Source organism: Ahaetulla prasina, chromosome 11 (genome assembly GCF_028640845.1).
Source record: "Ahaetulla prasina isolate Xishuangbanna chromosome 11, ASM2864084v1, whole genome shotgun sequence".
NCBI lineage: Eukaryota > Metazoa > Chordata > Lepidosauria > Squamata > Colubridae > Ahaetulla > Ahaetulla prasina.
The window spans coordinates 6,105,769-6,116,529 of NC_080549.1; the positions used below are offsets into that span (position 1 = coordinate 6,105,769).

At 46.0% G+C, this 10,761-nt stretch overlaps 1 protein-coding gene across 1 annotated transcript; it reads left to right on the plus strand.

Moving 5' to 3' along the window:
• The first annotated feature begins 1,305 nt into the window (after positions 1-1,305).
• PGRMC1 (progesterone receptor membrane component 1) lies at positions 1,306-10,761 on the plus strand. The gene is made up of 3 exons (XM_058196712.1): positions 1,306-1,771; positions 8,154-8,309; positions 9,819-10,761. The coding sequence occupies exons 1-3, from the start codon at positions 1,438-1,440 to the stop codon at positions 9,920-9,922; spliced, it is 594 nt and encodes a 197-aa protein (XP_058052695.1). The 5' UTR covers positions 1,306-1,437; the 3' UTR covers positions 9,923-10,761.

Consider the following 10,761-nt stretch of genomic DNA (forward strand, 5'->3'; position numbering starts at 1 on the left):
TTCAGGGTCCAGCATCAATGGAGCAGGTTAATAGTGCTGCTACCCTCAATTCTCATTTAAAGGCATTTTGTTTTTCTCATTGTTGAGGTCAACTTGAAAACAGCCGTGAGGTTGTAGGATCGATATTGCAAGAGCCTTGCGGAGAATTGCAATTGTATGTAGATGTTCTTCCAGATAGTTCCAATGTTGCCAATCGGGTTTGATTGCAACAGGGCCGGGCCACATCAAACAGATGATGTGAGTTCGGAGTAGAAGAATTTATTCATTCGTTTATTTGTTTACAACACCGATAAGGCCGCCCAAACTCAAAAGAATAACTCCGAGCAACATCATGGTTGTGGGATTAAATGTTTTACCCTGGTTTCTTTATAATTTTAATTCGAGGGAAGGGAAATTGACAGTCTTCAATGGCAATATGAAGATTTGGTTGCTAGTCCTGATGAAGTTACCTAATTGGGTCATGAGACATCCGCAAGGAAACCACCAAACTCAGAGAGCCCTCATGTCAGCCCTGAGCTAAAAAATAGTCTCCTTTATTGATATTATTGCTTGACAAGCAAACATTATTGTCCCCAAGGTGTCCGAACAGAACCCGAGTATTAATCTTTTCCTCTTGAAAATATAAACCAGGTTTTAAAGAAGAGATTGGACAACCATTTGTCTGAAGTGGTATAAGGTTTCCTGCCTGAGAAGGGGGTTAGACTAGAAGACCTTCAAGGTCCCTTCCAACTCTGTTATTCTATTCTGTTCTATTCTCTATTCCAAACTCTATTCTTCTATTCTATTCTATTCCTATTCCTATTTTCTATTTATTCCCATCTCTATTCTATTCTATTCTATTCTATTCTATTCTATTCTATTCTATTCCTTTCATATTCTATTCTATTCTATTCTATTCTATTCTACTCTACTCATTCCAAACTCTTCTCTTCTCTTCTTTCTATTTAATCCTTTTCCTATCGTTATCCTACCCTAATATCCTAAGAACCTCCAACTTCTGGTGGCGACCCCAAGAAACTCCAAGCCGGCAAAACAAGCAAGCTGCAAAACTGGAATCCGAGGTTTGCATCGCCCGTCATCCGACCCCTTTCCATCTCGGGGCGGCTGATTGCTGAGCCAGCCAAGGCCGGGTGGGGGGGGTGGATCCCCTTGGGGCGATCTCCGATTGCGCAATCTCCCTCCCCTTGCCCCGGGAAGCCGGCCCCGCGCGCGCCTCACTCCCTCCCCCCGCCCCATCCAGCCGATCCGCCTTTTGTTGCGCACCGCCCCGGTTCCTCCTCCTCCTCCACCTTCTCCTCCTCCTCCTCCGGCGCTCCAGCTAGTCCAGCCGCCGGCCTCCTCCATCCTGCAACAGTAGCAGCAGCAGCAGCAGCAGCAGCAGCAGCCTCCTCCTCCTCCGCGATCCTAAGCAGCCGCATCGCGCGCAACGCCGGAGCCATGGCGGTGGAAGAAGCCGGTGGCGGGGCGGAGGCGGCGGCGGAAGGCTCGGAGGCGGCCAGCCCCGGCTTGCTGATGGAGATCGTCAGCTCCCCGCTCAACCTGAGCCTGCTGGGCCTCTGCCTCTTCCTGCTCTACCAGATCGTGCGCGGGGATCGGCCGCGCGCCCAGCCCGAGGGCGAAGAGGAGCCGCCGCCGCTGCCCAAGCTCAAGCGCCGCGACTTCACCCTGGCCCAGCTGCGCCCCTACGACGGCCTGGCCGAGCCGCGCATCCTCATGGCCATCAACGGGAAGGTCTTCGACGTCAGCCGAGGCCGCAAGTTCTACGGGCCCGGTAAGCAGCAGCAGCAGCAGCCCGCGGAGGGGACCCCCGGGGTCCCATCACCATCTCCCCCCCCTCCCCGCCAGCCCAGCCCAGCCGCCTTCGGCCCCCAAAGGGGAGCCGGCTTCGCGCGCGCACGGGAGCGCCGTTGAGAGACCAGGGGTGGGGGAGATGGGGGGAGGCTGGGATCCGTTGGCCCCGGGAAGCCCCAGAGAAGCTCCCCCAACTTGCAATCAGCCAAAGGCCCAGAGAAGATCCCCCAACTTGCAATCAGCCAGAGAAGATCCCCAACTTGCAATCACCCAGAAAGGCCCAGAGAAGATCCCCCAACTTGCAATCAGCCAGAGAAGATCCCCCAACTTGCAATCACCCAGAAAGGCCCAGAGAAGATCCCCCAACTTGCAATCAGCCAGAAGATCCCCAACTTGCAATCAGCCAGAAAGGCCCAGAGAAGATCCCCCAACTTGCAATCAGCCAGAGAAGATCCCCAACTTGCAATCACCCAGAAAGGCCCAGAGAAGATCCCCCAACTTGCAATCAGCCAGAGAAGATCCCCCAACTTGCAATCAGCCAGAGAAGATCCCCAACTTGCAATCACCCAGAAAGGCCCAGAGAAGATCCCCCAACTTGCAATCAGCCAGAGAAGATCCCCAACTTGCAATCAGCCAGAAAGGCCCAGAGAAGATCCCCCAACTTGCAATCAGCCAGAGAAGATCCCCAACTTGCAATCACCCAGAAAGGCCCAGAGAAGATCCCCCAACTTGCAATCAGCCAGAGAAGATCCCCAACTTGCAATCACCCAGAAAGGCCCAGAGAAGATCCCCCAACTTGCAATCAGCCAGAGAAGATCCCCCAACTTGCAATCAGCCAGAGAAGATCCCCAACTTGCAATCACCCAGAAAGGCCCAGAGAAGATCCCCCAACTTGCAGTCAGCCAGAGAAGACCCCCCCCCAACTTGCAATCAGCCAGAAAGGCCCAGAAAGGATCCCCCAACTTGCAATCAGCCAGAAAGGATTCCCCCCAACTTGCAATCGGCCAGAAAGGATCCCCCAACTTGCAATCAGCCAGAAAGGATTCCCCCCAACTTGCAATCGGCCAGAAAGGACCCCCAACTTGCAGTCAGCGAAAAGGCCCAGAGAGGATTCCCCAACTTGCAATCAGCCAGAGAAAGCCCCCAACTTGCAGTCAGCCAGAAAGGCCCAGAAAGGATCCTCCAACTTGCAACCAGATTCCCCGGGCTGGGGGGTTATTTATGCCGAGGAGGGAGAGTTGCAGACTTTGAAGTAGATTCCTTTGGATTTGAGGATTTGCTGCTTGTTAGGTAGAAGTATTTAGTGGGGTGTATCTAGGATCCAATCTCTGGTTTCTTTTCCTTATCAGATTTCTACACGCCCTCCTTCCCAGCTCAGTGACTCCGGGCCTTTTAAGCAATAAAAACCCTGCTGCTAGAAAGAGGGTTAGAAGAGAATTAAAAAACAGGAATTTAAGACAGTTGAAAGAGGCAGGAGGGGGCACCTTCAAGCCACCCACCACCCCCAGGGTTGGGTAGCACTCTTACACACACACATTCACACACACACACACACACATTCACACACACACACACACACACACTGGACACAGCCAGGCCTGGACGCTGTTCTGGAAGGCCAGAATAGTTGGGGGTGGGGGACGGAAGGACGGGCAGGCTCTTTTTGGGACAACAGCAGTGAAGGTTCCCTTCTCCTAGGTCAGGGGTCTCCAACCTTGGTCTCTTTAAGACTTGTGGACTCCAACTCCCAGAGTTCCTCAGCCAGCTTTGCTGGCTGAGGGACTCTGGGAGTTGAAGTCCACAAGTCTTAAAGGGACCAAGGTTGGAGACCCCTGTCCTAAATCCTGCTAGTCGAAATTCTTTTAGACGGGATCTGCAACATACTTTTCCTGCCTTATCAGGTGGGATAGGTCAATGTCACCAGCACAAGATAGTTTTCAGATTACACTTAAAGAACAAGGGTAGACTTTGGCACACAAACACACACAGGCGCCTCTTTCTGCTCCCTTGCGGTCTGGTCAAGGCCAGTTTTTTTGTATTTGAAATTTTCACGGGCCAGATAGTGCACGCAAGGCACGAACAAACAGATTGCACATTACGCACATCCAGCCATGCAGAATTTTTCTCGGCGATCCTGCAAGAGAGCAAGTGCGCTTGGAGATTGAAACTCTTGGGTAAATGAATAGTATAAAATAATAATAATAATAATCCAGGCATAGTGGGGTTTTTTTTGCAGAACCTCTTTGAAAATGTCACTTCCAAACACTAACCTGGTTGGAAAATGGACTCTGGTCTTAACAAAGCGTTTCCAAGTTTGTGATGTAAGAGGGCAAAGATAAATCTGCGAGACTTTGCTGTCAGAAATGTCCCCAGAACTTAAAATCACTTTACAAGTCAATGGTAGTCTGGTAGCGTCTGCCTTTTAAATAATGGGTGAGGGGTTATTTTATTATTTTTCTTTTCATTTCTTTTATACGGTGTTTCTATATCCTTGTAAGCCGCTTTGAGTCAGCGATATACAGTTTCTAAATAAATTAAATAAATAAAATATGTCGGTTGGAAAGTTGGAGAGCTAGTTGGGTCTAGTGGTGAAGGCTTCAGGCTTCAAACTGGGAATTCTAGCTTAGCCCAAACCACCTCAAAGGATTGTTGTTATGGGAAAAATTAGGGGAAAGAAAGTAAGTATTAGGTATATTCACTTGAGCCTTGAGTTATTTATTTTAAAAAAATAAATAAAGGCAGGATACAAATAAGATAAATAATAAGATGAAAAGTGCAGTTAGACACATTGTTTTTGGCTACTATATAGCTTTCCTCCTATAATGTTCAAAAACCAGTGCAGTTCATAGTAATTTTTTCCCCCAAATTAGCAAAGCATGCCTACATGCTAATGCTGGAAACTGCAGTAAATCAGTTTTAGAGAGTTATTGGAGTCATTTCTGTTTATTTCTAGCTAACGGGTCCAAGGCAGGGCTGTAATCTGAAAGCACTTCTTTCAGACTAAGCCTTGATGAAATCCAGATTTAGAATAGAATAGAATAGAATAGAATAGAATAGAATAGAATAGAATAGAATAGAATAGAATAGAATAGAATAGAATAGAATAGAATAGAATAGAATAGAATAGAATAGAATAGACATAGAATAGACATAGGAATAGAATAGACATAGGAATAAAATAGACATAGGAATAGAATAGAATAGAATAGAATAGAATAGAATAGAATAGAATAGAATAGAATAGAATAGAATAGAATAGAATAGAAGCTGGAAGGGACCTTGGAGGTCTTCTAGTCCAGCCCCCTGCTCAAGCAGGAGAACTTATACTATTTAGTTGAACCCAGTGTTTAATTTTGGAACAAAAAGCCTGCAGCTTTTGAATTCCAAAATTCAAAAACTGCAGGACCCTTGAAAAACCAAAGTGCCAAAGACTTCAGCTGAAATCCTACCTTTGAACCCTGCTGGTTGGGATGTTTAGGCAGCCAGGAACACACAACCCAAGGAAGGCCCTTGTGTGTGTGTGTGTGTGTGTGTTTGTGTGATCCAAACCGGTGGCTCTTGTGTTTCCCCGTAAAATATTTATGCCTGCGATCCGATCTGCCGTTGCTCAAAAACCACGGGAGACAAAACTTCTCTGCCAGCCTGAAATCAAGCAGGGAGTGCCTGCCTTAAAGGCAGTGACCACTGTTCTTGGCACACAACCGCGTGTTGCCCTGAGCCTTTGCGGTTGTGTGAATCAACCCGAACAGGGTTCCAGGTGGAGTAGCAGGGAGACTTTTCCCTGGGAACGGGCAACCACGGAAAGTGGAAATCCAGAGATAAAGCCGTGGATCATTGCACGCTTGCCTCCTCGCCGAAGAGTTCTTTCATATGGTTTAAATCTATAATTTAGGACGGGTGTGCGTGTAGGAAACAGACCGTTCTGTGCCAGCTGCTGTTGCCAAGCTTGCCTGCCTGCGTCCCCCCCAATTTCCATCTCAATTCCACGTCATCGTCTAAGTAGCCGGACTTGTTCTCCGAGGGGGATTATCCACCCCCCAAGTCTTAAGAAGGTCAATCCAAAGGCTGCAACGTTGCCCTTCGTTGGGTGCCTTTCGCCACTCCGCCTTCGGCACAACCTGTGGGAGGTTGTGCATTACACAAGGCCAAATGGCTTTGCCTCGAAGCCCCCCCCCCTGCAGTTCTTCCTTTCAGAGATTAGGCAAGGAGCAAGAAAACCAGAATGGCAATCTCTTGGCAATCCTCGCCTGGCGTTGGCCAAACAGGTTTTTCCGATCCTCCTTCTTTGCATGTTTACCGAATCTTGCAAAGCTATTCGAAGTATGTTTCTATAACCACCTGGTTTGCAGGGCTTCGGGAAGCAAATCATAATAATGAAGAAAGGGCTCCAGAGCTGGATTAAAAAGGTCAAATAAATCCCAGTCTAAACATCTGGTTTGATAGTGCGGTGAGGCCTATCGAGGGACGACTATCAAGGACTTTGTTGGCCTCTGGTGGCTCAACAGGTTAATGCAGTCTGTTATTAACACAGCTGCCTGCAATTACTGCAGGTTCAAGTCCCACCAGGCCCAAGGTTGACTCAGCCTTCCATCCTTTATAAGGTAGGTAAAATGAGGACCCAGATTGTTGGGGGCAATAAAAGTTGACTTTGTATTTAATATACAAATGGATGAGACTATTGCTTAACACAATGTAAGCCGCCCTGAGTCTTCGGAGAAGGGCGGGATATAAATTCAAAAAAAAAAAAAAAGATAGCCTAATCTTCACAAAGCTAAATGTTTCTAAGCCAGAGTTTCAGAAATCTACATCATTGGTTCTCTTTCTTGCAACAATGCCATTGGCTTTTTTAAAAAATAAATTGTATTAATTTTCTATTGCTTGCAGTTGTTAGCGCTTAATAAACACCAGGGTGTCTGGATATTTAATTGGCTTAAAGATACAGATTCCCTTCTTAATCTCTAGCCCCTTTTTCCCCCAACCACTGGTAAAATAAGTTCTGTCTTTGATAATATTCTGAGTCTTCTTTCTGTTTAATTTTCAATGTCAATCTATCCATTTCTGCACAGTCTTGCCATTGCTTTTTTGAGGGCTTGTCTGTGTTTTTTCAACGTTCCTAAAACCCTGAGAATGTCAAGGCTAACAAAATTCAACATAACGGAGTAAAATTTCTGTTCGTTGAGGGGGGGCGGGAGGCCAGTAGCTAGAGAACGATTAAACATTTCAACATTTCCCAAACCCAGCACCAATTTGTAAGAAGGAGCAAAATTACTGATTTACGGTTACTGTTTAAAGTCCTTGATGGATCCAGGTAAAACTGCAGCCTTTAGAAAAACCAGGCAACTATTTTTTTTTTTTTAAAGCAAGCCTTTGCTTTTAAAATCCTGCGCAAAGGTTAGATCTGCTTACCCAAGTATTGGAGGATCCAAATTTAACAAGACTTTTCAAAGTAGGGACGTGAATGCCTCTGTGCTGGCGCAGTGGTTAGAGTGCAGTACTGCAGGCGACTTCTGCTGACTGCAATTTGGCAGTTCGAATCTCACCAGGCTCAAGGTTGACTCAGCCTTCCATCCTTCCAAGGTGGGTAAAATGAGGACCCCAATCGTTGGAGGCAAGAGGCTGACTCTGTAAACCGCTTAGAGAGGGATACGAAGCGGTATATAAGTTTAAGTGCTATTGCTATTCTTTCTTTCCTTCCTTCCGTCCTTCCTTCCTTCCTTCCCTTCCCTTTCTTTCCCCATCCATCCATCCATCCATACCAGCTCAAGGTTGATTCAACCTTCCATCCTTCCGAGGTGGGTAAAATGAGGACCCAGATTGTTGGGGGCAATAGGCTGACTCTAAACCGCTTAGGACTATAAAGCACTTAAACTGGTATATAAGTCTTAAGTGCTATTGCCCTCCCTCCTTTCCTTTCCTTCCTTCCTTCCTTCCTTCCTTCCTATTAGAATGCAATATTGCAGGCTAACTCTGTCCACTGCCAGCAGTTCGATCCTGACCGGTTCAAGATTGACTCAGCCTTCCATCCTTCCAATGGTCGGTAAAATGAGAACCCGGTGTTGTGTCTGCGCCCCCCCGAGCAAGAGGCTGACTCTGTAAACCGCTTAGAGAGGGCTGGAAAGCATTGTGAAACAGCATATAAATCTAAATGCTATTGCTATTGCGAACTCTGCCCATTGCCGGGAGTTCGATCCTGACCGGCTGAAGGTTGACTCAGCCTTCCATCCTTCCGAGATAAGTAAAATGAGGACCCAGATTTTGGGGGGCAATAGGTAGACTCTGTAAACTGCTTAGAGAGGGCTGTAAAGCGGTATATAAGTCTAAGTGTTGTTGCTATTGTTCTAACTGTGGGCTGTGCTCTGCAGAGGGACCTTACGGCATCTTTGCTGGAAGAGACGCTTCCCGTGGCCTCGCAACTTTCTGCCTCGATAAAGAAGCTCTGAAAGATGAGTACGACGACCTCTCTGACCTGGATGCCACGCAGAGAGAAACGCTGAATGATTGGGAACAGCAGTTTACCTGTAAGTATTTCGCATTTTGTCCAGATTCCTTAAGCTTCACTTCTTCCCACCGTGCAGTTGTTTTTAAGAGGGGTCGCAGCCAAAACGTCATTGTAAAGATGGATAGATGGAAGGAAAATTTTCTAGCAGAGTGTTTTACTGGCCGGATGCCCTTCCTGACGCCAGTGCAGAGTTTTTTTTTTTTCCCAGCAGATATAATCTCATTGTGCCCAGAGAGACAAATATCTGCCTCTACCTAGGATCAAACTCTCAGCCTCCTGATTGTGAGGCGAGAGCTCCACCTCTAGGCCACTCCGCTAGGAATCTCCCTTCTCAGGCTGTAAAAAAGAGACGGTGGGCGATTTGTATTTTTATTTTATTTATTTATTTATAATTTAATTTATTTACCGCCCTTCTCCCGAAGGACTCAGGGCGGTTTACAGCCATATTAAAAACACAAAATACAAACGGCAAATTTAAAACAGAATTAAAAACAAATATTTAAATAGGCCGAATCAAAACTAAAACGGTCAAAGACCGACATAAAACCCATTTAAAATTACAATTTAAAATTACGCTTAGGCCAGTCCTGCACGATGAAATAATAAAGTCTTCAGTTCATGTATCTTCAGCCTGGCCAGATTCTGTTAACGTAGCCTTACAATAAAGCAGGAATAGCTCCTCTGAAGGTGTTTTCTGTCCAGTCGGCTTGGAAAGAGGCTGAAGGAATTGCTATTTTAACTTTTCCAAACCTGATTCGCCACACGCCACGCTAATCCTAACCGAAATCCAATCGGATCGTGGGAAACTTTTTTTTTTTTTCCTGTAAACCTGTTTAGCATTGTAGCCAAAAAAAGCTTGACCCAAAGTAGCACAAGAATTCTACAGTCCTGGGAAATCAATATTCTAGACAGGCAGTCCTCGACTTACAACCCGTTTGTTTAATGACTGAAGTTACGACGGTGTTGAAAAATGTGACTGGTTTTTGTTTTTTTTTCAAAATTATGATCTTTGCAGCGTCCCCGTGATCATGGGATCAAAATTCAGACACTTGGCAACTGGCATGTACTTACGACGGTTGCAGTGTCCGGGGGGGGGTCATGCGATCCGCTTTTGCAACCTTCTGACAAGCAAAGTCAGTGGGGGGAAACCAGATTCACTTAACAACCGCGTGACTAATTTAACTAGTCGCTAAACTAGTTTAGCTAACTAATTTAGTTAAGTGATTCACTTAGCAACCGAGGCAAGAAAAGTCGTAAAATGGGGGCAAAACTCACATAACGAGCCTCTCACTTAACAGCAGACGTTTGGAGCTCAGCTGTGGTCGCAAGTCGAGGACTAACTGCATCCTCTGCGGGCCGTTTTAACTTCTTGTGGAATCTAAAACAATATCAGTTGCTTTTTTTGGCTTTTGAAAAACTGGAAATACTGTTTTTCCTTGAGGTGGGTAGAATTAGATACCAAGTTTGTCAATATTGAAATAATAATTCTTATTTCGTGTGGTTTTGGTTTTTTTTTGTCTTTATTCAGTTAAGTATCACTACGTCGGCAAACTGCTGAAGGATGGGGAAGAGCCCACGGTCTATTCCGACGAGGAAGAAACGAAAGACGAGATAGACCGCAAGAACGATTAGCGAAGGTGCCAAGGAGCCCTCCCGATGCTAGCTGATTTTCTTTGCTTTTAATTTTTAAGGGACATTTTTTATCATATCCCTCTCCCCCACCCCCACCCCTCCGCTTCCTTCTATGTTAGCCCTTCCCTATATCGGCCGTTTTTTAGAAATGTTATTACTTGCAGTGACATTGAGTCGCAACGCTGCACTTTTTAATCAACTTTCCTAGAAGTAAGTCAGTGCTAACTTTTTCCAATCCAAGCCGAGGGCCTCGGCGGGCAGCAGAGCAATGCTCATCACTGATTGGTGGCACGTAAAAGATCTCACCAGGCTAGCAATGGCTGTAGGATTTCCTTTCCTGTTGGACGGACATTATGATGCTCTGAAGGTTCACCCTTGACCAGAAAATGTCTCTCTGGAGGAGATACTGCTCTGTCCTTCAACCCCCTTTGGGCTGGTGGGTGTTCAAAAAATGGTTTGTGTATCTTTCCAGCCCGTTTCTCTAGCCTTCCTTTTATACAAACCTGTCTTCCAGCGATTGACCATCTCTGTGAATCCCTTGAACGGACTTGGTCCGCTGCGGATTTCTTCACGGGTGCATTTTCTGCGGGGTTTGTCTCATTCCGGATCCTTAAGCAATGCAGAATGTAGTGGGTGGGTTTTATTTTATTATTTTATTTTGTCCTCGCTAATGTAGCATTGGAAGCAGGGTTGAAAAAGGGGTTTTATAGAGATACTTAACACCAAATCGACGGGGCCCTTAGCTTTGAAGCAAAATAACTTTCTCTTTTTTCTTTTTTTTAAAAAATGCAATACTTTTATTATAAAACCGTATAAAGAATAAAGATGAGAATTTAGTA

Coding starts and splice junctions, on each gene's coding strand:
- PGRMC1 (XM_058196712.1), top strand. CDS start 1,438: ATGGCGGTGGAAGAAGCCGGTGGCGGGGCGGAGGCGGCGGCGGAAGGC. Junction 1,772..8,153: donor CCGCAAGTTCTACGGGCCCG/GTAAGCAGCAGC, acceptor TGTGCTCTGCAG/AGGGACCTTACGGCATCTTT. Junction 8,310..9,818: donor TTGGGAACAGCAGTTTACCT/GTAAGTATTTCG, acceptor GTCTTTATTCAG/TTAAGTATCACTACGTCGGC.